Source organism: Lontra canadensis, unplaced genomic scaffold, assembly GCF_010015895.1.
Source record: "Lontra canadensis isolate GAN:19392208 unplaced genomic scaffold, GSC_riverotter_1.0 scaffold85, whole genome shotgun sequence".
Classification (NCBI taxonomy): domain Eukaryota; kingdom Metazoa; phylum Chordata; class Mammalia; order Carnivora; family Mustelidae; genus Lontra; species Lontra canadensis.
In genome coordinates, this window is record NW_022631079.1 from 3,350,269 (window position 1) to 3,377,971 (window position 27,703).

A 27,703-nucleotide genomic window follows, 5' to 3' on the forward strand; every position below is an offset into this window, starting at 1 on the left:
CTACCATGATAGAAAGAGAGGGTGGAGTCCATGCGCTCCATGTTGATGTGTTTGCCTTGGATCCTTTCTGACAATCTAGATCGGATGTTCAAACAGCTGGTTTGAGAATTCAGAAGTGCTAGTGGTGAGAGCCAGTACAGATCCACTAAGAATTTTTCCTTTTTCGTGAATTTAAGCTACTGCTTACTAGGCAAAGCGTGTTTTAGTCAACATTTATCTAGCTTTAAATAGACGTTTAACAGTTTCCTGGCTGTTTTGTGTGCCAGTGGGGAGATGAAGATGGAACGCTGAGGCCTAGGTGAAAGCATCCCAGCGACTCCCTGTAATGGTCATCGTCGTCTTCCAGGACCACTCACCTGACACACTGAATCCCGTTCCACATTAGTGATGACGTGACTGAAGATAGAAGGCATATTACTAACATATTCAGATGACACAGAGGACAATTATGTACATTAGATGTCAGTCAGGATTTGTAAGGGTTTTAGTAGAATGGAACTGCTGAGGCAGGGACCAATAAGAAAAAATTTAATAGTGATATAGTTGAACTCCTGTTTCTGAGCAACTTAAAAAACACATCGACAAAACTCCTCTGACTTTAAGCAAAGAGAAACTTTGGGTTTTTATAACTCAAGTGAAAAGATCTGAAACTTCATTAGATACACTTTACTACAACTGTATACATTTTTATAAGTAGTTTTTTTTCATCTTCTTTTATAAATGCCTTTAAAATCATGTGTAGTATACAACACTAACATTTGCAAGACCATCTTTAAATAACATGCTTAGCATTTTTATTATATGAAATATAAAAATCAGTCCTTTCCATTGTTGATTGATTGGTAATTTATATCTTCTCTGGAATATATGTTTTGTGGTGATGTAATATTATAAATATTACGACTCCTTTTGTCAGAAAACGCATTGAGAGCCCTGACAGGAAACCTGCCTACGTGACATTTCATTTTGAGTTTGCCTCTCCCTCTGACATGTTGACTTCTGCTACCTCTCCATAACAAAGTTTCCTCTTTCATTAAGTGGAGAAAATAATGCTCAGCCTCTCTGTCTAGTGGGTAGGTTTAAGAATTGAGATACTATTTTCTATTCAAATATTGGTAAATTATCAGGCAGCAAATTATTTTTCTCTGGAGTTCAGTTTTTCTTTTAAACATCTATTAAGCTTATATGCAACATTTATAAAGTTAACTTACTTTAATAAACAATTCGGGAAAGACTTTTTTTTTTTTCTAATTCTGAGGTTATCCTTTTACCACAGTTGCACAGTATCCTTTTGAAGACCATAATCCACCACAGCTAGAACTTATCAAACCCTTTTGTGAAGATCTTGACCAATGGCTAAGTGAAGATGACAATCATGTTGCAGCAATTCACTGTAAAGCTGGAAAGGGACGAACTGGTGTAATGATTTGTGCATATTTATTACATCGGGGCAAATTTTTAAAGGCACAAGAGGCCCTAGATTTCTATGGGGAAGTAAGGACCAGAGACAAAAAGGTAAGTTATATTTGATGTATTTTTCTTTCTTCTTCCTTGATCTGAGCATTTGTTAGAAAACAGTTTTTTAAAAAGATGGTTGGTAGCCCTTATTTCTTTATTCTAAACATTTAAATCTGTTACTACCTTAACTGTTGTATGAGCAAATGACTGAATCAATTTTTCGGTTCATGCTGGCATTTTCATATCATGCTAGTAAATCTTATCCATTAACTGTATGGCATATTTGGTCTTATAAAATCCTGGCAGAGCATTTAAAGAAGCAGTACGTTGAACAAAAGTAAGCTTGGTATTTCTGAACCTTGCTTGAGAGTAAGATGTCTTTGGGTAATAACTTGGATGCCATTTCCTACTGAAGTGTGATCTTTTATAAGTACATGAAAATTATTCTTTGATATGAATATTCATGAATATAGTTATAATTAAGATTAGTCAAAGGTTCTAACTTAATCTGTGTAGTATGTTTGAGGGGAGAACATAAACTTGGGAGAACTTTCATAATAATTTCTAAGAGATTCATTTCTTTGGATGGTAAATGTGACAAAATATGTTTATGTTTCTTACAGAGAGATTTTGTACATTTCTCTGTCTCTGAGAAGGAAAAACCCAAACCGCTCCAGATAGAGGGAGAAACTCACCTAGAGAAAGAACTCTCCTGAGGGAGACGTTACAACTTTATGAAGAAATTTATTCTAGTTTTAATAACATTTACAATCAGGAAGGTTCTCTTCCAGTTTAAGTTGCTTGCCTGCCTGCCTGCCTGCCTTCCTTTAATTTTTAGTGTGGGCTTTGAACTCGTGACCCTGAGATCAAGATCTGAACTGAGGTCAGGAGTCCCACGTTTAACTGACTGAGCCATCCAGGCGCCCCTAAGCTGATTTCTTTTTAATTCAACTTCAAAACAGAAACATGATTACTTCTGCTATTTTAGCTGGTGATTATATTGATTCCTGGCTCCTTTTCTCCTTCCTCATTTCTTGTTTTATTTATCTTTGTGATTTTTAAAAATTACTTCTAAAGATGCCAGAGTGTTGTGTATTGGTGATAGTTTATGAAACGGAATCTTATGTTAGTGCTTGATTTTAGTAAATATTCATTATAGTAGATTGCCTTACATTTCTTTATAAGTTGTGTATGTCCTGGGATGATAGTAGTGGAGTGAATTCTCGAGTGGAAGGCCTGAGATGTTTACTTTGGTTCATTTTTTTCATCATCTAGAGGGAAACAGTTGCTGTTACTGATTAAAAATATAAAAGGTAAATTGTTCTACACTTAAGTGAATAAGTCCAGGGCAGCACAGGGGAAAGAGAATGAATGGGAAGAAAATGACAGAGAAACGGTCAAATCAAAGTACAGTAGCTGAAGCAGTGGTAGAAGTTTAGAGCAAGCAGGGTTGATGAACAGTAGACACTGTATGTAGTTGTGGGAAAGAAATCAAAAGAATTTCAAATAAAAGTAGAGAAGCTGTGTATTATGGAGCCAGAACACTAGATTTAAGCTCATGGCTCTTAAAGGATTTATGTGACATATGTTCTAAAAATACGATGAAAGCTATAGTCTCTCACTAAAAATGTACATGATATACATGAACATAAAATTTTGCTTATAGTTTTTAATTACACAGATTTTTTAATGTGGAAAATAAAAGGAGTCTTCATAAGAATTATGTCTCCTTTTAATTTTTATTTATTTATTCATTTTTAAGATTTTTTTTATTTGACAGATCACAAGTAGGCAAAGAGAGAGGGGGAAGCAGGCTTCCCGCTGAGCAGAGAGCCTGATGTGGAGCTCGATCCTAGGACCCTGAGATCATGACCTGAGCCGAAGGCAGAGGCTTAACTTACTGAGCCACCCAGGCGCCCCAGTGTCCCCTTTTTATATGGAAAAAGCAGTGGCTTTTTGAGGTTAATGATGAAATCTAAATGGTTACAGATTAATCAGAATTAAACTTTGGTTCTGCCAATAGGAAGTTTTATGAAAGGGCTGCTAATATTTAGATTATAAATAATACATTAAAATTATGCCATTGTCTTTGACTTGACAACTTCTTTGTCATCTTTGATATCCAATCAATTTTGACTTTGTTTTTGGTGAAAATAAGTGCTTAAAATGCTATCTCACGAAAGAATGAAAGAGCAAATGAAATATGTAGATTATTTTGTCAGATGAAAGTAGGCTTGTATCAAAAAATTAAGAATTCTCTAAGTCTTCAGAAAAATTAATGTTGCATCATTTTCTTTGCCTTGGTTAATGAGATCATTTTTGCCAAGATCCTGGCATAACACTGTGTTAGGAAGGGAAGGATTATGACTTCACATTTTTAGTTTTAAGGTTAAAGAATTAAACTGTGTAAACGAGTTTGTATTTTATCCATTTGACTGCATTTTAAAATCCTGGCTGTAGAATTTTGCCTTCTGAAACCAGTGAACTTATGGGTAGAAAAGCATTTCATAATTGCTCCCATTTCTTGACAAAACCTCTTGAGAAGCCCTTGATTGAATGTCTTGGCTTTCCTGAATTTGGCAATTTTCATAGCAGTAGATTTTTCATGAAACGTCCTCTTGTACAGCTGTGATTCGAGGCTTGGCACTGCTAGAGCAGGCTGCTTCCCCATCAATGGCTAGAATTTCTCCCAGGGTGGAGCTAGTCTTTTACCCCGTGCACAGTGATGAACACAGCAGTGAGTGTCACAGTGATGTGGAGAGCGCTGTCTTTACCCAAGCAACAAAGCCAGATGTTTTGCCAGGTGTTAAGGTGTACTATCTGCCTAGATAATGCTGAGATTTCTTGAGGGGAAGGTTTTTTGGGGGCATTTTGAAAATGTTAATGTTCCCCCAAAGTTTCCAAAGAGGACTCCAAAATAAGTATTATTCTTTGATTGTGTTACCATGTGTGTACTTAATGAAAACCAGTAGCTGGCTAACCGGGTAGCTGGCTAACCCGAGAAGTCATTATCATATACTGAAGGGAAGTGGTATTTCCAGTCCTCTTATGACCTGCTTCATAGTCTTAGAAAAAGAGGTCAGTTTTTCTGGGAGTGGACAGATTTGTTTGCTAGAGATACTGCAACAGTTTTAACTTTTCTTTTGCAAGCTACAAACACGTTTGACCATCTCTGAAGTATTTGTCTTCACCACATTGAACTGCAACTTTTTTGTTTGTTTGGCATTACAACCAGTAGACTTGTAGAGTGCTTTGTTCAGGATTTTGAGTTGGAGGGTAATTAAAGGTTCTTGTAGTAGTCTAACCTTTTCTAACCAAGCTGTGCTCTTACATGTGCTCTCTTTCCCCCTCTTCTGCACACTCACCCACACACATACCTACCCTGTGTGAAAGTTGGCTAAATGCTTATGATCGTGAGAACCAGCCATGTAAGAAGCACTTGGGATAGTCTTTCACATCATATTCAGGGATACAAGTAAAACCCAAGGATGCTTAAACAGTTTAAGTTAGATCCAGGAGAAGTCTTCATAATGAAAAAGTGAAGACATGTTTTAATTTATCATTGGGAAAATACTGTATTCCTTACAATCTGAAAATATTGTCAGTTCTCTTGCTCTGTAAAGATGAAGAGAGACTTAGTAAACTGGCAAGGCCCAAGGGATAGTGTTGTGAAATAGGGGTCTGAGTGAAAAGATAGCAAGAGAAGTGTTTGTGAAAATAAAATACAGTATACTGTAGAACGTGAACATCCCTCCATTATCAGCAGAAATGCTCCAGGCACACAGCTCTCTTCTCTTACGTGTTTGAATCTCCCCCAGTTGGAAGGTAACAGGCTAACAGAGAATGGAGTTCTGTGTGTACTGTCAAGGGTATCCTCAGTAAAATTGTTATGCTTAGCTATTACATTATATCGAGATTCAGAGTTAAGTAATTTAGCCAAAATTGATCACTTTTAGCATCTTGGAGTCAAAATAAATCATTGAGATCTGTCGTGCTTAGTTCATGATTAATCAATATACCCAGACCATTTTTGGATGAATTAGTCACAGCTGTGGTCTAAAGCAGTATCCTAAATGTGCTCCTACCTTTACTTCTGTATATATTTAAAAAGGCAAAAAGAAATTTATGAGCAGATGCTGTTGATGAAGCTCTGTTCCATTTGCATGGTTCCATTTGCATTTTATGTTGAAACAGTGTTAGAAAGCTAGATTAAAGAGATAAAGATTTTGGGCATAAGATTATGAGCCTTTTTTTGCAGGAATTTTTCTTACTTTAAAAATGATAAAACGGAGGCCCAGAAAGGTGAAGTGCTTTGATTAAGATGATTCAAACAGTTAATGATAGCATTTAGAGTAAAATTTGAGTACCCTGAACGTTGTTGAATCCTGGAACTGCAAAAGAATTTTGAGGCTGTTCAGAATTAATCTCTATGGGGACAAGCTGTCCCAAAATGGGCCTGTTTTGACAAGGCTCCTCAGTTTATACCCTTTTTTACTGATGCTTTGGAATTTGGTGGCCCCTGACCTAAGTACAGATAAAGGCAGCTTGAAGTTGTTAGTCTTATAAATATAATGCTGAAGGCTTCCTTTAAATCTTTGAAATTTAATTGTCCAACAATTTGCAGACATATCAGACGTTTACCTAATGGTTAGGGTGCTAGTGAAATAATCTGTTTTTAGCCTTTAATAAGTACAGTTTCATCATGAGAAATGAGCTAAGCCGAACATGGTAAAGCTGTTGTCATTCAACTGTGGAATTCTTCCAGGGAAGTATCTTATAGTAAATATAATTGATTATCCAGAGTAGTTTTATTCTTGAAACACCTACTAAAAATTTATCTTCTTGCCAGTATTTCCTTTTAGGTTGAATGTATAGATTTGTATTTTTGTAACTGTGAACCATTATTACAGGAGATACATATATTTTGTCAATTTTTCAGCTTATATAGCATTAATTTTATTAAAACTGTCTTTAATGTGACTTTGCCTGTATCCTTAATTTCAGTTGTAGGGAAGCATTAAGAAGAAAGTTGTGTTCTGGTGACATTTTTATGGGAGGATATTGTTTCTTCTCCTCTTCCCTCCTTCTTCCCCCTTCTCCCTTTTCTCCCTTTCTCTCCCCCTACCCAACCCCTATTTGTTATGGAGAAAGAAGACCCAGTTGGCATGTTTTAGTGAAGAATTTGTGGACTGGGCAGGGACTCTCCTCAAACTAATCTGGTGCAGTGTTGTCATTCCCTCAGCTTCCCTCAGTGGACTCGGTGCAAATTAAAAGGCAGAGTGGTGGGTGCCCGTTGACCCTACAGTGTGCCATTGTGTTAGTGATGCCCAAATAGTGCTTGAGGCTTTGAGTGTTGCCGAGAATTCAAAGTACAACTGATACCTCCTCTAAAGAAACGTATTTCCCAGAGCAGGATAGCTGCTTGACGGAAAGAAGAGTCCTTCTTTTATTCAATAATTGAGAAGAAACCTGTGTTACACTTCCCTAAGAGTAATTCCTTTTCAGATTTGGTCCTTTTTCTTCATGAGTGAAACAGGCTGTCAGCAGCTCCCTGTTCTGCCCCACAGGAGAGCCTGGTGCAGGTTAACCCAGGGCAGGTGCCTGTCTAGTCCTGTGCTTCACACTGTCTGCACTTAACACTTATGTATCAGAATGAGAATTAACTCACAGCATTTATTGTAAACTATGAATAAGTGTTAAAGCATCCTACTAATACTGGTAAGTATGTATTTTGGAAAGATTCCCCAAATTTCTGAATTCAGAGGCAAACTTTAGTTACATGACAAACCCATCCAGAATTTCTGCTACTCCTCTCTCTTTCCGTTTTTTTCCCCCTTCTAGAATGGTGGCAGGTAAAGTACGCATTAATCTTTATTTTCTTTGATTAATCTTTTAGGAAAAAATATTTGAGCTTTTGATTTCTTTTTTTGTTTTGCTTTCAAAGCAATTATTAGAGACAAAATTCATATATATTATGATCTCTGTACATGAGTTCATTACCTTATCTGTAATGAAGACTTAAACTTCCTAGAAATAATAAGTATTAACTTTATTCTAAGTGATCCCATGAAGAGGAAGTTTTCTGGTTTCTCTGAGGAATGAATTTTTATGTCCTCTGATTGTATAGTCAGCTTACTTTTTTCTAGCTACTAAATTTCTCCATATGATAACATAAAAAAATTTTCTAATTTTTCCCTTCACTTAAACTCTCATTGTTCTCATTTTTAGTAAAAACAAAACAAAACTCCTATACAACATTCTTATTTTTTTAACATATTAATTCTTTTGGGCTAAACTGTGTTCCACTAATACATGGTATTTAAGCCTGTCATACAATCTATACATTCATAAAATTATAAGGTTTTTATACCTTGAAGGATTTTAACAATGATTTAGTTAAGACCTGTTCTAATATAAATGATCAAATAAATCTGTAAAGATCAGTCTCTCCTAGGTCATTTCATCTGTCTGTGTAATGTTATTTAAAATGGTCTCCTAACCTCAAATCTAGTATTCTTTCTACAGTACTGTGTTCTTCTGTCCAAATTATACTTCTGTATTATTTTGATCCCCAAAGTAGAAATAGAAACTTAAAAAAGAAAAAAAGAAGTAGCTATATTATAATATATTAGAATTCTCTCAATATCTACTCACAGAAGCCCAACTCAAAGAGTGTAAACCCAAGGGGACCTTTATATTGGCTTATATAACTTTAAAAGCTCTGGCCTGGACTTAGATGCTTAATAGGTGTTGTAATCTTTCTCTCCGCTCTCTCCTTTGCTCTGTATGTGCTTTCTTTTCAGGCGGTCTCCTTGCAAATAATAGCAAGGTATGACTCCTGGCGACTCTGGTGTTACATCCTGGCTACTTTAGCAACTACAGGAGGAAGAGAGCTATAGTTTGAGTGAATATTCCTAGATTAGGTTCTGATATACCTTGATTAGGGCATGTACCCATCCCTGAACTGAACATTCTGGCCAGAGGCTTGGGACATGTATCTGATGCTGAAGAATAGATCCCATCCCACCTCCATTGAACTGCAGGGGGAGTGATAGCTTTTCCAAAGGGGAAGGGATGCTGTGCAGAGAGACCTGTGCCCCTTGTCTGCTTCGTACTATTCAGAGAGATCTGTGATTCGTGCAGCACTACTGTTGATACGTTACTCACAAGTAGTTCCAAGGAGCTGGAGCTCTGTGATACTGTAAACTTTGTGGAGGCTCTTCATAGTTGGGAAAAATAGTGCTCAAACAGGTCACGACTTCTTTCATATCACCTTGTTCATTTGTGTGCTCTTAGTAAAACCCAGAACATCGGAAGATGAAGTTCTAGGATCAGAGTCACATTTAGGTTCAGGTCCAAGTTTTGAACAGGATAATCATGTGCCCCAGGACTGTTTTCTCACCCTTGAAATAGAGGTGACAGTGTTTGTCTTACAAAGTGTGGTGGTATTAGGGTCATATGTACAATGCCCAGCACTTAGCTTCATAACAAAACTCCTGCCATATGGTGTCATCGCAATAGTAACCATTCCTAAAGAGCTATATTCCTTCCTTCTTTGAGTTGCTTTCCTGTAACAACCTTGTGAGGATTCTGAAACATAAGTTTTCAAGCTTCAAGAAAACACTGTTATTTTAAAACACATTATTTCTGAGTTTAAAAGTGCCAGTGGAAAGTTTACTGAAGTAGAAAATTCCTTTTTTGACTGCGGAATCTAGATTGTGACTTCATCTTAGAGAAGATGATCTGAAGGTACTTAGGCACAGAATATGAGCAAAACATTGCGTAGCTTGTATTGTGGTATCCCGGTTGGGATTCTGGCCTGGAAGTACCATGATAATATCCTAGGTTTGAAAGATGTGTTTAATCTCGACTTCTAAGTTTCTGTTCTTTAAGAGATTAGTTATATACAAGAGACTTACATAAAACAGCTCAGGTTAGAAAAATAAGCGGTTCATTAAAGATACATCGGGCAAATGTAAATTTCAAGAGCAGATGACAGGATATCATTATCAGTACATTTACAACAGAATGTGTAAAACTAGATCAGGAATGTCATTTTATATTAACACAGGGTGCACTCCACAATGAAGAGTTAGCAGGTATGAATTCTTACATGCTAAACGTAACATCAAATGCAGTAAGAAAAGCTGAAAGAAATGAAGAAAAAACTGATGGCAAAACAACAATAATAGGAATCTTTAATATACTTGAAGATCAAGAAGGTACAAAATAAGAAGATATGTAGATGGATTGAATAGTAGAATGAAAAATGGCCCATAAGATCTGTCTTTTTTCTTTTTTTGTCATCCACACAATAGTTATCAAGATTGATAATTCATTAGGCCACCTACAAAGAAAATCTCATCTCCAGGTAGAAATATATAAACCCCATTCCTTGATTATAATTCAGTACAGCTAGAGATTTTCTTAAATGTATAACTTTGGTTTTTTTCCCTGTTTTTAAAGATTTTATTTATTTGTGTGTGGGAGAGAGAGTGTGCAAGAGGGAGAGGAGCAGAAGGAATCTCAAGCAGACTCTGCACTGAGCCTGGAGCCCTATGTGGGGCTCGATCTCATGACCCTGAGATATGACCTGAGTCAAAACCAAGAGTTGGATGCTTAACTGACTAACGGAGTCACATAGGCACCTCCAGCTAGAGATTTTTAAAAAATGTTTAATCAAGTCAAATCAGCTATTTGGAAATTTAAAACTAGTTACTTAAATAATTTGGGGTCAATGAGGAAATACAAATGTATTTTAGAGATTACTAAGATAATAACCAATAGGAGAGAGGGATTAATAAAGATGAAAATATAAGTTGTGAATTAGCAGACAGTAAACCTTTTGAACTAATCATTTCAAACACTGTATGAAATTGCCAATAAAACCAATACATCTCTTTTAAAGTTCTTTTTGAGAAAAAAGGGGAAACACAAATTATACATTAAGTTTGAGAAAGGTGATAGAACTACACTGTGGAGGGACCAAAAAATTATATTTAGGTCCCCGCTAATGAATTTGAATATTTCAGTGGGAAATAAGCAATTTTCAATGAACATCATTGCTTCAAGGTGAAATCCAAAATTTGAACAGACCATCCAAGAATGAAAATGTGTAGAAGCCCTCAACATGTACCTAATCTGAATTCTATTTCAGGTGGTGCTATCAAACCTGGAAATACTGAATAATTCTGTTATCTGAGTTGGTCTAGGTGTTAGAAGATACGTAAAACTTCCCAGATGACTGCTTGCAGATTAATGTCCTTAATCTGGTAAAGATAGCATATTTTAAAAAGCAGCAAGTATAGCATGGAGAAATTAAGTACTTTGGTTTGACCAAAAATAAAAGCACATTCAGGGGAGTTGTGTGAGGTAAGAGTAGAAAAGAGGATGGGTTGTATTTTTCTGTTGTTAATGGATTTATATAATCTGTGATAAATTTTCTTATTTGGATAGTTACTGGGAAACCATTTAGCATTTTAAATTGTTAGTGTGATTCATCTGACACTTTCATGAAGTTAATCAAAGGGTAGGTGTAAAAATAGATTGGAGAATAGATCAATCAGAGGCTGGTATTCATTTGACTATTGCAAAATTGTAGGAGGTGATTGAACTAGAATGGCCACAGAAAGCTAGAACTGGTATTTTGAGAGGTATGTCACAAAGTCTGGATTTTGACTCTGAATAGATGTGTAGAAGTCTACTAAGAGTATCCTAAAGGAACTGAACCACTGGTGTGCTTTCCATGTTGTGTGGACAGTGTGTGTGTGTGTGTGTTTGTGTGTGTGTGTCTGTGTCTCTCTGTATGTAGGTACTGTGCGTAGATGCTGGGTAGTTGGTCTGCTGATCAATCTTTGCCTTTACTCTGTGGCCTGGGCCTTTGCTATAGTTCTGGGATTTCCTTATTCCTCTTTTATAGCTCTGTGTAGATCACTACTCCCTCTCAGATTGTTTCCTTTACTCTAGCAGGAAGAAGATGGCAGCATCAGCAATTGACTATAAACTGTGGAGTTGGAGTACTAGGGTGAAACTTAGTTCCATTACTTACAAGAGATGGTACCTTACCTCGTCTATAAGATGGTGTTACTGATAATACCCACTTCATGAGTACTAAATTATACTTATGAAAGTACTTAGAACAATGCAAAGAACATTGTAACAGTTCAATAAACAGTAGCAGTGGTGGTATTAGAAGAGGTTTTGAGCTTTGAGCGCTGGGGAAAATAGTATATATCATTAATATAAATAACAGAGGTTGGTCCTGCAAAAATAGGAAAGCTTCAGTTTTTGGATATGTTGTGTTTAAAGTGCTTCTGAAATTTCCGGGTAGAAATGCCTAGCTAAGTATTAGAAGTTCTGGACTGGGAGTTGGGAATAAAGTATTGAGAGACACAGGTTTTGGAGTTAATGTATAAGATTGATAATAAAACTACTGAGACAGAGAGGATTGCCAAAGAGGGGCTCGCTCAGATCAGATTTTCGAGGTAGGCTTACTCTTAGGGAAAGAGGTAAGCTAGTTTTCTCTTACCCTGTAAGGTTAGGAGAAAACTTTCAAGAGTGTGTTCTAGGATAGAGGCAGAGAATTTTCAAAATGGCAATGAAAAATGATATAGGATGGGATTAAGAAAATAGTAGGAAATGACTGTTAGTGACATTTAAGAACTACTTACCATTAAGAAATCAACCTTATGAAAACAGTTTCCTATGGAGTAAGGAGCAGAGGCTTACCTTTGAGAGTTTATATAGAGAAGAAGGGTGACAATTTGAGAAAGATAATAGATTTGGGGAGAGTGTGCATTTTTAGCCCGTGAATTGCTTTGGATAAAGGACAAGGATTACCCGAGCTGTTTATTAGGAGGAGACAGGTGAAACAAAGACAAATGCCAGAGAGGGAATAATTAATAGAGCACTTACCAAAATGGAACCTAGATAAACATGCAGTCAGTTTTATAAAAAATCAGAGAATATGAGAAAATTTTAAGATGGGACAAGAGAATTCTAAGAGTGCCACACTGGGTGACCCCAGGGTTCCCAGTAAAGTAGGAGTTACATTCATTGAGGGTGATGTCTAGGACAGGATAGAAAGGTGGGTTGAACAGAGTGCTGAAATCATCACTCAGTTTAATAAGTGTGTTTCAGAAGAATGACGTATGGAATGATAGAGATTCAGAGTCGTAGGTGAGACTGAGTAAAGGCAGTAGACCTTGGGAGGAACATGACACATCTTTGCAGGCACTCCTCTAGGTCTGTGAACATCAGGGAATCGAAGAAGCAATGGTGGTCTTCTGCGATGATGGCCAGGAATGTGGTGTAAAGGCAACCCTGGAGAATGCCAAGTTTAGCTGAGATTAGAATGTTTAAAAGTTACCTTTGGGAAATAAAGGTCAAGAATACAAGTAATTTTCTTCACATTTAGAGTAGAAAAGAAGAATCATTGGTGGTAGAGGGTGGATACTTTGGGGATATAGTTACAGACCAGTTAACTTAAACGTTCTTGGTTAATTTAAATGAAAATGGAAATATTAAAAACACATAGTTATTTTTTAATCTCCAAGAGCTTCGAAGTTCAGCCCTCTTTTCATATATGTAAAATAAATTTTTGAAGATCATTAAAATTTTCATTTCTTAGATTTTAAACGAGATTTGTCTTTATAGTCAAAATGCTATAGGTAAAACATGCATGTAAACCATTGTTTTCAGCATATGCATTCAGGAAATAATATATTTGAAGTGTTATAAATTTCATTGTCAATTTATTATGGACATTGTATTCATTTTATTTCAAAATCTACATTACAGTATGGTTCATTGTACCATTAATTAAATTTGAGTAAGTGTGCATTGTGGCCATGAGAGATGTGACTAGACAGAAGGACACACTAATGCCCATGGTTGGTACATATTTGAGGCTTTCAACTCCATTATTTCTGCTAATCTGACTGCATTGAATTTGAGCATGCTGCTAGGTAGGAATTGCAAAGTTAAGCTACAGAAGCTGAATTATGCATAATTTGATAGTAAAAGAATTAATTAAGTTAAATTGTGCCTTTCAATGTTTTTCTTTGAATTGTGTCAGTAATTTTGTTTAGCTCATATTTACACACAAATTATTCGTCCATTCTTGACATCTAGTAGATTCATATGTTCTTCCTCTATACATTTGCCTTGCCCTTTTGGTAAGCGTTATTAACTCAACTATATAAAAAGCTGCATTGTACATGTGCTGCTAGTCACTTGCTACTTGAAAAAAATTAAATCTTTGAAAACCTTTTAATTATTCATACAAACTTATACCAAGAAGCTAAAGAGGAAGAAATCATCTATCATTGCATTGAATCCCAACAAATAACTTGACAGCTTGGTCGTCTTCTACACTCCCATTGATTTGATTTTTTGAATTTAATTTTGTTTAGTTTTTAGACTAAATCTTAAATTCACATGGTTCAAAAAAGATTCCTTCCTGCCCAGCCATCATCCATCTGCTATATTCCCCCCACCTTGCTTTACAATTCTGTGTCTTATCTTGATAAATATGAATGATAAGTTGTTTACTGAAGTAGCATTTAAGTAATGTAATACAGTAAACCATTGTAAGTTTAAACACTTTTTATTAATGATTTTTTAACATTAGTTTTTTACAGGAGCTTTTCACAGTAATAGTATTTTACTACTGTTTAAGAAAATACAGAAAACCAAAATTCCAGTTCTTCCAAAATTATACTTCAAATGTAGATAGGATTTCTAAAACTGCTAATTAGGATTTGTGTAACATTTGTAGGTTTAGCAGGCTTTTGTGTAACTACACGTAGTGTTTACTCCTCATAAGAATCCCATGAAGACAGGGGAGGTATTAATTGTCTTCATTTTCCTGAGGAAACCATTCAGAGTTGATGTTTTGACCATTAGCTTTTAAATTCTGGTCTTTGCACTATAGCCAGAATCTTAAGTCATCTGTCCTTCTTTGAAATGGCTTTTATCCATTTTTTTTGACATTCTGTATATTTTTTAATTGTAATTAAATCATGCTAATTTTTTTAAACAAACCTGAAAATACTAGAGTGAATACCTGTTTACCTGCCATTCTGTGTATTTGTCTTTAAATTCATATTAACATACTTTATACTTTATTCAGAGGGAAGAAAAGCATTTATGTCCCGAGTGTTTAACAAATGGGGAGATTCGGATGCCAATAATAACCTAAAAATATTACAAATTCTTTCTTCTCTTGAATATACTTTTAAGTTTTCTGCAAGTCACTTGTAACTATCAGATGTCTTCCTGTTACTATTTGCCTTCTTTTTCTAAGTTAAATGCCTGAATTTTCCTGAAGTTATATACGTCCTAGGAAAGGAGACCTCAGCCCTCATTTATTCAGCAGCATTAATGAATTGCATGGCTGCACACACTAGATTTTTTTCTTTAGGTAACTTTTTTAAAAAATAGAACATGAATTATATATATTTAGCATTTGTAATACTTAAATTTTCTCAAACATTATGTATATCCATGGTTTCTTCTACAGAGAGATGTATGTGGCTCGGGGACATCTCCTAAGTCCCTCTGTTAGAGAATTCTTGCATACATTTATCCCAGCCACATATTCCTGTTCTTATTGGGGGTCTCAGGGCATCATTTTTTGCTGCTGCTATTTCTGTCTCTTAAAGGCACTATGCCTTTATGTGTTCTGCTGATTCTGATATGCTTTTACCTAAAAAAATAAGTAACCAAGCTTTTGAGGAGTTGTGTGTTCAATAAAAGTCCATAAATTTCCTGTGTATCGGGAGCACAGCTGTAGTGCAGGTGCCTTTGACACGTATTTTGGAACTGCAGAGGCCTTATCTTATTGGGTTCATGGGTTGGAGCATTGTGGTGACCATTGAATAAATGAGGGGATTATGATAATTTTAAGGGAGAAAAGTTATTCTGATATTTCCTTTGTACTGATGTTGCTCTGATTTACTCTTGTTGAACTAGATTTAAATATTAATCATTTAAGGTCAAATATCTAATGTATATATGGTCTTCAGTGGGTACAACCCAGTTATCGTAACAATTTAGTAAAATAACTGTAATGGAATTTTTCTTTTGAATTTGGCTTTTCTTTTTCTTTTCTTTTTTTTTTTTCTGTCCACCAGGGAGTAACTATTCCCAGTCAGAGGCGCTATGTGTATTATTATAGCTACCTGTTAAAGAATCATCTGGATTATAGACCAGTGGCACTGTTGTTTCACAAGATGATGTTTGAAACTATTCCAATGTTCAGTGGCGGAACTTGCAGTAAGTGCTCTAAATTCTCATCCCTCCATGTACTGGAACACTTTTCTGGACATATCTAGACGTTTATGTAGAAATCTAGAAAGAAATTTACCACACTTAAAATGTACATAGGGGTATATATTTCTGAAGTATCCAAACTAAGTAAGTAGCTCCGTTGTTCAGCTCTTTGGGCTAAGGAGGCCAGCAATGGGTTTTAATGTCTTAGATGCCAAAGTGTATTTATGAAAGAAACATTCTTTGCTGCATCTACCAAATGCAGCTTAATCTGTGACCAGATGACTAAAAAACCTATCCCAGTAGAGATCCAGCATCCGAGTAGCAGTGGGATTCATTAGTTCCCTGTGTGGGGGCAGGGACCAGTTCCTTCGTATCTTAGGAAGACTAGATATTGGTAGTAATGGTGACAGGGACAATAGAAAGGAAAAGAAAAAGTTATAAGACGTGGTGACCTGCTGAAATATGTTGCGTGAATAGGGTTGAGTCAGAGTGTGTGGAGCATTAGAGACAACCTGGGTTTAGATCCAAGATCCAGTGACAGTTTTGTTAGCTCTGTCATTGCTAGATTGTATAACCTCAGGCACACTCTACCTGTCTTTATGTTTGCTTGTCAATAAGATGAAGACATTTCAAAATCTGAAAATTTCTAGGTATGTACTAAACAGAGTTCATGTCGGTGATGTCTGCCTCCCATTGATTGATTTCTCTTACCCTAGCCTCTGTGAGCCTCCCTCAGTCATCCTGACCCTGGTCTGCTCCTCTGCTAGTTTTGGCTGGAGTTCTTAGTTAGACTGATAGGAGCCTTAATACTGAATACCCAGACCCAAGCAGTTAGTCAAGAGAGAATGCGTGGGTGGAAGTATTATCCAGCCCAGTAAAAGATCAGACTGTTGATGCTTTTTTTCTGTAACTGCCTTGGCAGTGATCAGTCATGTTTTCATGTTTAAGAAATATGTTTCATTTATTTAGAGAGCAGTTTTGTAGTTTGTAGATAAGAAACTACTACAGTATTTCTTTGAATACCTCTAATAATATTTCAGTGAGGTTTTGTAATTTGTTAGTGGTTTTCGTTTTTAGTTTTGAGTTTTGCTTCTTGAAAATATTTATGTAATTAAAAAATTTCTATCTCTAAATTAACCTGTACTGAGGAAATTAATTTCTTGGTAGTGTTTGTCTTTCTCAGTTAGGTGTTATCACCTTCATCGTACCTTTCCTGTATTCTTAGAGCTGGACACCTTTATCATAGGCCACAGATTTATTAATAGAGTGTGATATAGGCTCACTGATTTGATTGCCTTAGCAAAGCACGATGGGAGACCTCACTGATGGCTGTAGTCATCTCTGTACAGCAAAGGCCAAGCACCGTGGCAGTGCTCTGTGGAGACAGGCGGTGGTTCCGCTGGTGGGGAGCGCAGCACGGTGTGTAAACCTGTGGAATCAACTGTGTTGTACACCTGAAACTAATGGCACATTGAGTGTCAACTCTGCGTTAACACAAGTAATAGAGTCTGTGATAAAAAAGTTCTAAATGCAAGGCATTGGACTGTCAGAGGTGACTGACACAGGAACTTAACACGTTCATAGAGGAGAAGGAAAAAGGAAGAAAACATTCCTGCTCTTCCTATAGGATAAATAGCAGGTGTAAGGGCCAAAAGGAGGGTATAACATATTAGGGAGAGAATAAGAGAAAGAGAACATTCAGTTCAATAATCCACCTATCTAGTGTAATTTGTTTTCATTGGCTTCTCTAGTAAAAACCTGACAGTTCTGCTCTGCCTGCAATGTTCTGGTGGATTTTTGTTTTGTTCTTGTCTTTTTTCACTATTACATTTAAACTTTCAAATTACTGACTGCTGAAAACTTTTCATCTTTACTAATTTTCTCCATTTATGCCCTCTGGTTTCATACTATGTAATGAAGCTGTATTAAAAGTAAACATAATTGAATGGGAGGTTATATGTATAAATTATAAATGGTGTATTCAGAAAAATAAAAGTTTTAGGGGTTGTCAAATGGTTTCACAGAGGAAGTCCAGCTCTTCCTTGAATAGTAGAGAAAGTGTACCTTTTATATTGGCATTAAAACTGAAGGAAGTACTGCAGGTGTGACTCAAAGTACAATAGCAGGACATGAGCTGGACCCAGAGGCATGTAGGATGGCATGTGTGGCCAGCTGTCAGAGGAGCCTAAATGGGGATGTTAGACTTGATTTGATAGGTGCTGTTGCATCAGTGACAGGTTGAGAGGCTTAGGCTCTGTTTTAAGTCTGGCTGGGTAGGAAGTGGTGATTGCACGATGGGGAACCAGTGGTGGAAAGGAATCCAGTTACGGGACTTGCTATGAGCCAGATGTGCTTTGCTAAGGCAGTCAAATCTCCTTTCCCTTTTATATCTAAATATTTTGTCAGTTTGATTCTGGCCACATGAATAATTCACAGAAGAGGGGAGAAGGAGAAACGAATCTCACTGAGACTTGGGAAACATGAATGTTTTTTGTTTTTAAACCTGTTTTGGTCAGGTTAAGGTGAGCTGTTTATATGAAGATCCTCAGTGGGTTCTTGAAAGTGTGGGTTTGAATCTTAGGTGAGAGCTAGATCTGGTATTTTGGGAAGCATCAGGCAACAGACATAGTAGTTAATTAGCCTTCTGTGTAAATATGGTATTGGGCTAGAGGTTGGGAAGGCTTAGGGAAACAGAGTGGGAGGACTGCGAGACCTGGTGAGTTGTGAGTTTGGGTTCAGGGGGAAGGTTGGGACCCGTGAGGAAAATGAAGTAGTTTTTGCAAAGTTGTCAGGGGTCAGCAGCTGTTTTCTTACTGAATTATTGTCCTAATATTCCTAAATAAAGGAAAAGTTACTATACTCTTCACATCTGAAAGGGTTAAAACGTTAGTAAAAGATGATCAGTATGATTTTCTGTCAGTAGGCATATGTCAAAACAGTTTAATCCTGATTTTTGTTGACCAGGTATTGACTTGTCATTTCTTTAGAACACAGTCAGTCGTATCAAAGAGAAAATACTTGACTTGTGTCTTAGAAGTCAGCAGAACTGCACTGATGTTGGACTTCTGATAAGTTAGCTCTTGAAGATCTAAGATGGGGAATTCGTATTGTAAATGAAATGATTTTCTGTAGTGATTTGAGGAAATCTTTTCCACTTATTTTTATTAAAACTTTTAAACTTAGGTTTTGGGGTAGATTCTAAGTGATGCTGATTTGTAATTAGTTTATGAATGGATTACACAGTTCTAGAATTCTTGAAGATGCACATTTTAGATGTAGTTTAATTGAAATCTGGCTTCTACTGTTAATACACTTTTTAAAGTCCTAAAAAGAGGATTATCACATTCTGAATTAGTGGAGTCTTAATAAGATTACAAGGCATTTTCATCCTGGCTGATTTTTATCATGGCTTTGGAATCATACCTTTTTGTTTGCTTTTTCAAGCTAGAGTTTCTAGTGAAATTTTCAGAATCACATAGTCTTGTAAAATGGCTTGCTGTACTTTGAACCTTTAGTCAAGGAAGTGAAAATTATGGACAGATTGTTGGTGTAATGTTTCCCCTTTTTGGAGTGCCCTTTTTCTTGTGATAAATGGCTCACAGATTCATATTAGAAAAACCCAACAGGCTGTTATCAGACCTTCTGTTTATTATGTGAGTGCTGGTGTTGCTCTAGATACGCACGGATAAGCCCATACGTGTTTACTGATGGGAACGTGCATCTAGCTGGGATACGCCTTTTGCCTTTTTCTCGCTTGTTGGTCACATTGATAAACAACGGGATACTTCTTTCTGCATCTCTAACGATGATGCCTTTTAGCGTTAAGGATTTTATGCCAGTTTTTATATATGTGCATATTTTATATATAAATATATATGAAATACACATGAAATTTTTCATGTACTTTTTTGCAAGTTTATGATTTTATTTCTTGATGGTCTTGGCATATTTCCTTCAAGACCCACTTACTCATAAAGTTAATCACTAAAACATATAATCCTTTCCTTTATTTTAAAAACAGACAGCGACCAAAGCCAAAATACTTGTTAATGAAAATGGAGTGTGTTTTGGAGGGAGGGGGATTTTGCTGCAGTTCCTGCTTGAGTCTTGTATTTCTTTACCGACATTTCCAATCTCTTTCTTCCTGTTTCTCATGATGATGGCTTTATATCCCTTTAAGAAATTAAATGTGAGCTATAGGTGAAATAAATGATAGTTAATATTTTTATAAATACAGTCTTGTGTTTATGGAATTTATTATAACTTTGTTACAGATGTATTCTCATGTGTCTTATGAACATGTAATGATTTGTGTTTTGTGGGTTTTATTACATGGTAGAGACATTAAAATACTGCAGCAAATATCTGTTTTTAAAGTTACTTTTCATGCAGTTCATAGATGTGCCAGAAGATTATTTTAGCATTTTAATTATAAATCTAATTTATATTAGATTTTTAACATTTTAATCTTAAAGTTTTGCTGTTATTGTAGTTCCAGAAGTCTACTGTTGGGATTTAGTATTTGTGAACTAGAACCAGTAAATAGAACTTTATGCTGAAGGTTAAAATTAGGGAAACTTTTGTACTGGCTCTATTTTCTGACCTTTTTAAAAAATATTGATGTGTTTTAGATCTGGGCTACAGATGCCGAATTACTATTTTGTGTGTATTGCTAATATTAACCATTAAAATGGTTTTTGACAGTTTGACATTTGAAGGCATTTCATGTGGAATGATGCTAACATGTATTTAACCATGCAGATCCTCAGTTTGTGGTCTGCCAGCTAAAGGTGAAGATCTATTCCTCCAATTCAGGACCTACACGACGGGAAGACAAGTTCATGTACTTTGAGTTCCCTCAGCCTTTGCCTGTGTGTGGTGACATCAAAGTAGAGTTCTTCCACAAGCAGAACAAGATGCTAAAAAAGGTTTGCCCTTTACTTTTATTGGGAAGAATATCCAAAATCATCCTGTGAACAGTAACCTCAGCTCTTTTGCTTAAAATATTTGGTTAGGCAGAAATCATTCTGCAAGGAGAGATTACAGGATAGTATTTTGTGACTGACCATTCAATGAATTAATTATAATTGGTTTTCTGTTAGATCTGCACATGGTTTGCTTACTATAGCACTGATGAGCCATTATAATGGTAAAAAAAATGTTACTAGAGGAAAAGTCCTTATGTCATTGTAATTTGAAATGAATTTTCTTTAAGTTGGGTTATGCAGAGAAATTTTATAAAAATATTAAAGGTTGCATACCCCATTAAATCAGTTACCGTCTTTTTAGACAGGATGATCAATTACCAAGAAAAAGTTAGCAAGGGGCCAGGGACTATGGGTTTATAAAAAATATTTCTCTATATGTATAAATAAGATCTGTTCCATGGTCTTGTGTAATGACACAAACCACTTTCTCCCCATTTTGGTTTATTTTTTATGAGACTATGTCATTTTATATTTGGCTTTCTCAAATTTATTGAATATTTCAAATTTTAGTTAGAGTGATAAGTATGCAAAAGAAGTAATAACGAATGAAAAATTGTGATATTAAGTGTACAGATTTAGAAAGTTAGTGGGGTTTGCTTCTTAGTGAGCCATAGTTAGGGAATTCAAGAGCTCATTCTTAAAACTGTCTTGGTTTAAAATGTGAAGTGTGAACATTTGAGATGAGTGAGCCTAAGGTGCAACATTTTGGGGTATAATGAAAAAAGATTCTAGCTTTTTATGTTGTTACTGCCTCATTAAACATACCACATAGTGTATTGCCATTCTTTAGACATTCTCAGTAATAGGACTGATTTAGTTTTCCTGATATTTAGCTTTTAAAAAAAAAGGAAGTTTCATTTATTATAAAAACTTTAAACTCTACCTTGACTTACTAAAGAAATACAATTTCCTATACCCAGAAGCCATATAGCTGGGAAATGACAAAATGTTAAACTGTTTTTTTCACTAGATACCCATTTCCTACCTATTCTATATAAGCAAAAGTTAAATATATCTTGATAACTTTGGGAAATAATTTTTCAGTAGTCCAGGAAGCATTAGCAGGTGTTTAAAATTATTTTTTCCCTTCTCATTGTAAGACTGGCACATGTAAAATTTTATTTATTTATTTTAATTATTTGTTTAAAGTAGGCTCCATGCCCAATATGGGGCTTGAACTCATGACCCTGAGATCAAGAGTCACAAGCTCTACGAAGTGTGACAGCCAAGTGCCCCTAAAATTTTATATTTTACTTTTAAAAATAAGCACCTGCATCACTCTCTCCCTATACCTTTAGGAATGTGTAAGTCCTTATTTTTAGTTGTCTGTATGTTACTTTAATACATACAAAATTGAAGATTAGATTAATATTTGTAGTATATCTGGGATTACTTTACATATATTTATTTGCATTTTATGTGATTTTGCTTACCTATTATAAATGTTGCTGTGATTTAAATAAAAATAGATTTAATATAATCATTACCTATACAGAATCCACATTTTTTAAGATTTAAATATTACTAGCTTATGTTTTTCTGACTCTAAGTTAAATATATATACTGTTACTAACTCAGTGACTTTGCTAAAATAATTGAAATTAACAAATTTTTTTTTTAAAGACTTACATATGAGGGACACCTGGGTGGCTCAGTGGGTTTAAGCCTCTGCCTTCGGCTCAGGTCATGATCTCAGGATCCTGGGATCGAGTCCCACATCGGGCTTTCTGCTCAGCAGGGTGCCTCCCCCCCCCCCGCCTACTTCTCTGCCTGCTTGTGATCTGTCTGTCAAATAAATAAATAAAATATTAAAAAAAAAAGACATATGAGATTGCTATGTACTGTTAAAAGATAAAAAGAATGTTAAACGAAAGATACTTGAAGGTTTACATCTTCGTGGGAAAATAGCAAAACTATTAGAATAATAGTTCTAATAGGTAAATTAGAATAAAAGATTTGATGGCAGTTTTGGGCACGAGACAAGATGTCACAAAGCTGCACATCATTAACTGTCACATGGTCCATGTCAGCCAAATTCCAGTCATGAAGAGAGAGAACATTTTCTGTGTTGGTTATGAAAGGCCTGATGTGATGAACTTCTGATGTGTTTTTTTGGTTAACAGGACCTTGTATTATTTTTAAGAAGTAATTTTTAAAAAATAAGCATTTTATAACCTAAAAAAGTCAGAATGGCTTGTCTTCCTTCCCTCATATTCTGAAGGTTTTCAGGCATACACATTGTAGTGTAAGAAACTGGAGCCACTTAGTGTTTGCATTGCTTCTGAAGTAGAAATGTATCTGCCTTGCTTCATTGGGAAGTTTCAAGAACTTTTGTTAAAGTAAATTTTCTCATGGATAACTTTTTTTTTTTTTAAAGATTTCATGTATTTATTTGGGAGAGAGAGAAGGATTTGGGGCGGGAGTTGTAGAGGGAGAAGCAGACCCCTCTGATCAGGGAGCCTGATGCGGGACTTGAGCCCAGGACCCTGGGATCATGACCTGAGCTGAAGGCAGAGGCTTAACTGACTGAGCCACTCAGCGCCCCTGTAATGGATAACTTGTTGAAATAGACCATAAAACCCATTTCTGATTATTTAATACACACATACATACAAACTCAAACATTTTTTAAAGCTAACATTAGACAAGAAAGAAAATATTTTACTTAAGGTTTTAAAACAAAAGTAAGTTATCCTAGAACCTGTGGAGTTACATTTTTGGTCTAAAATTTGAAAAAAAGAATAAACATATGTGAATTAGAGCAATTGATAACCAATAGCTTGCCAAATATTAGTCTGTACATTTTTCTTTATTCAGACTACCAAATGACATGTCACTTATTTTATTGACTTCTTGGGATGAGTGTTAAATATAGGTGATATATTTTCTTTAAAAAAATTTTAAATGTTTTTTTTTTTTAAAGGACAAAATGTTTCACTTTTGGGTAAACACATTCTTCATACCAGGACCAGAGGAAACCTCAGAAAAAGTAGAAAATGGAAGTCTCTGTGATCAAGAAATTGATAGTATTTGCAGTATAGAACGTGCAGATAATGACAAGGAATATCTAGTACTCACTCTAACAAAAAATGATCTCGACAAAGCAAACAAAGACAAGGCCAACCGATACTTTTCTCCAAATTTTAAGGTAAGTTAAAAACATTTCGAGGAATTAGTGGGTGGCTCTGCGTGTGTGTGTCTGTGTTAAGTATATAGCTGGTAAAGGACTTGTGTGACTGAGGTTAAATTAAATTATTATTTAGAAGCAATATTTAGGTATCAGTAATGTGAGTTTCTAACATGGATGCACACAGAATTTAAAAAAGCTGCCTCCCCCCTCACCCCGGCCCTTCTTTGTTGTTGTTTGGTTAAATCTGGGGCAGGGGTTGGGATAGGGGAATTCAGTTCATGGGACATGAAATAGGAATGAGGGAAGAAAGAAGTAAAAGGGAACTCAGTCATTTGGGAATGATTCGTATGGAATGTGCTTAACTGTTCCTACTTTTGTCCCCTTCCAGTTTATTCTCAACTCCTCAGAGTGATCTTGAAATAGATGTGATTGTTATAATTGATACGGTGTTATCACTCCTGTTTATACTTTTTAAAGACCTTGTGGTTTTTTGACCTACAAGGACCTACATAATTCAGCCCAGGCCTACCTCCCACATGAGCTCTAGCCACATTCTGCTCCTGCTCCGAGATTCACCCAACCTGGTCTCTCTTCAGTTCTACCAAATGCTAAGCTACTTCTGCCTCCAGTCTTTTCAGTTCTTTTTCTCTCCCTGTAGACCTCTCCACCTTCCATCTTTCCCCTGCTGTTCCCACATTTGGCTACCCTTCCGTGTGGTAGCCTTCGCTTCAGTCTTGTTGCTCTGAAAGGCCTTCTCCAATCAAGCTCTTGTGTTTACTCCCTTTCTAAAGCTCTACTTCCTCATATTGTGGAATTATTTGGGTCATTACTTATATCTATATGTGATGTGTGTGCGTATTTTTACTCCTGTGCGTTGAGAAGAATTTTCCAGGTTAAAAAATCTTATTTGTCAGTATTTCCAAATGGTACTTTGCCCTTTTTTCCTTCCCCTTTCCTGTTTCTCCTTCTACCTGATTTTCCCCCTTCCTTTCACCATACCCTTCTTTCTCTTTCAAAAAATTTTCTTACTTATTTTGCCTCATTCCATTTTTGTAATATGCAGCAAGCCTACCCATAGTTGATAAGTATAAGAATATTGTGAGTAATCCTAAAAATAAATGGGAGGCTGCATATTTTAAGGGAAAATAAATCCAATATTAAGTGCCTTTAAATCTTACGCTTCTTTTAAGTGATTAGAAGTGTCTTTGAGAATTCACAGGTTCCCATCGACTAAGTCTGCGTTTTCCTTAATTATAAGCTTTTATGGTGTGACTTCCTCTGGTTTTATTGTTTTAATATTAAATATTTTTTTAATATTATAAGAATATATATTTGTGGTTACAAATTAAAACTCAGTTATCAGTAAACAGATATAATGCTGTAAGTGTTTATGAACAAACGAGCAGAGGTGGCATAGAGCACGATCTTGGTGTGTTTTTTAGCTGAATAGTTAAGAGAAGACCTCTCTAGCAGTGACCTTTTATCAGAGGCCCACATGGAATGAGTGAGCTGTACAAATATCTGGGACAGGAGGGAAGGGCAGATACAACAGCCCTGAGACAGGAATGATTCTCCCATGTTTGAGGAGCAGTAGACAAGCAGCCATTTTGACTAAAGCACATCAGTCCGACTGTGAAGACATTGGTGTGTTTCTAGCACAGGAAGGATGTCATCTGAATTTTGTCTTTAAAATGTAGACTGGAGAGGAGGCAAGGACAGAGCTGGGAGATGAAGTGAGAAGCTGCCACCGTGGTTTAATGCAGATGAGAGGTGGTGGCTGCAGGGACTAGCGTGGTGGCAGTGGGCATACTGAGAAGCTGTCAGAGGAGGTAGAGATGGCATCGTGTGGGTAGACCCAAAAGGGTTTGCTGATGGAGCGGATGTTGGATGTAAGAGGAGGAGAAGTGAGGATGACTCTTGGGTAGTGGTTGGGGGGGAGGTTGTAGATAGAGCAGAAAGAGCAAGGGTCTTCCTGGAGGATCTGATGGAAGCCTCAGATCCACTGCCTTGTGGGCCTCTGCTTCCTCTCCGGGGAGACGGAAATCCCTGCCTCGCTGAGTTGTTGGACGGCTCTCCGGCACTGCTGTGATGGCCCTTTGTCCACTGTCAGATCACTGTCTGATGTTCTTAACCTTCAGGGCTGACGGGATCCCAAACATCACTGCTAGTCAGTGTTTTTATAATGTAGTACTTGTTTAGTGTTATTTGTATCAGAAAATACACTGAGGCTCAGAGTGGTAGTAAGTGCAACATTCTTTTGGATCTCAGCTATTTGTACATTGAAGTTTATTGAAAACACACTTTTATAAATGACCAACGAACTTCAGTCTCAGTGCATTTTTTTTTTTTTGGTAGAATTATTTGGCTAGTGCTTGCAGCTTATGCTTATTAAAGATATTAACATCCTAGTGTATCTTTTCAGTGTATCACAAGAAAACATAGGAAATCTGAAGCAGACGGTCATTTAAAAGACGGCTGCCTTTTCAAGATCTTGTTTGTCATTGCATTTTTAAAAAATGAATCTGTTAAAATATGTATCTTTTCTAAGTCATTTAAGATTAGTCAGATTTATGGATTTTCCACTTAAACTCTGTCTTTTTTCTCTAGGTGAAGCTGTACTTCACGAAAACAGTAGAGGAGCCGTCAAATCCCGAGGCTAGCAGTTCAACTTCTGTAACACCAGATGTTAGTGACAATGAACCTGATCATTATAGATATTCTGACACCACTGACTCTGATCCAGAGAATGAACCTTTTGATGAAGATCAGCATACACAAATTACAAAAGTCTGAATTTTTTTTTTAATCAAGAGGGATAAAACACCATGAAAACAAACTTGAATAAACTGAAATTGGACCTTTTTTTTTAATGGCAATAGGACATTGTGTCAGATTACCAGTTATAGGAACAATTCTCTTTTCCTGACCAATCTTGTTTTACCCTATACATCCACAGGGTTTTGACACTTGTTGTCCAGTTGAAAAAAGGTTGTGTAGCTGTGTCATGTATATACCTTTTTGTGTCAAAAGGACATTTAAAATTCAATTAGGATAAATAAAGATGGCACTTTCCCATTTTATTCCAGTTTTATAAAAAGTGGAGACAGACTGATGTGTATACGTAGGAATTTCTCATTTTGTGTTCTGTCACCAACTGAAGTGGCTCAAGAGTTTTGTGATAACACAGGTTCACATCCTACCCCTTTGCACTTGTGGCAACAGATAAGTTTGCAGTTGGCTAAGAGGAGTTTCTCCAGGGTTTTGCTACATTCTAATGCATGTATTCGGGTTAGGGGAATGGAGGGAGTGCTCAGAAAGGGATATCTGTTAGCTGGACTCTGGACCATATACCATCTCCAGCTACTTCACGCACCTTTCTTTAGCATGCTACAGTTATTAATCTGGATGTTTGAGGAACTGGCCGCTGTCACTGCTTGTTGTTTTGTGCATTTTATTTTTTTTTTAAAGCATATTGGTGCTAGAAAAGGCAGCTAGAGAGAGTGACTCTGTATTGGGGTACAGGAATGAACCTTCCACAACTTGTTAAGAATCCACAAATGAAGGGATATAAAAATAATGTGGTCGTAGATAAGAAACACAGCAACAATGACTTAACCATATAAATGTGGAGGCTATCAACAAAGAATGGGCTTGAAACATTATAAAAATCGACAATGATCTATTAAAATACATTTTCTGAATTGTAACGACTGCTCCATCTCCTGTGTAATCAAGGCCAGTGCGAAAAGTCAGATGCTATTAGTCCCTACATCAGTCAACCACGTACACTTACTTTATTAGTTTTCAATCATATACCTGCTGTGGATGCTTCATGTGCTGCCTGCAAGCTTCT

The 27,703-nt window shown here is 36.2% G+C and overlaps 1 protein-coding gene across 4 annotated transcripts in view; it reads left to right on the top strand.

The window, feature by feature from the left end:
• Nucleotides 1-27,557, top strand: part of PTEN (phosphatase and tensin homolog) — an 86,284-nt gene extending 58,727 nt beyond the window's left edge. For 2 of the 4 annotated variants that reach the window (XM_032883028.1, XM_032883029.1), the window contains exons 4-8: nucleotides 1,277-1,515; nucleotides 15,594-15,735; nucleotides 20,494-20,660; nucleotides 23,644-23,868; nucleotides 26,458-27,557. In XM_032883028.1, the coding sequence (XP_032738919.1) occupies nucleotides 1,277-1,515; nucleotides 15,594-15,735; nucleotides 20,494-20,660; nucleotides 23,644-23,868; nucleotides 26,458-26,643 (959 nt within the window). In that variant the 3' untranslated portion in view covers nucleotides 26,644-27,557. Of the gene's footprint in view, nucleotides 1-1,276; nucleotides 1,516-15,593; nucleotides 15,736-20,363; nucleotides 20,395-20,493; nucleotides 20,662-23,643; nucleotides 23,869-26,457 lie in introns of those variants that run through there. The other 2 variants (XR_004385662.1, XM_032883031.1) reach the window with 2 other exon arrangements.
• Nucleotides 27,558-27,703: the final 146 nt, after the last annotated feature.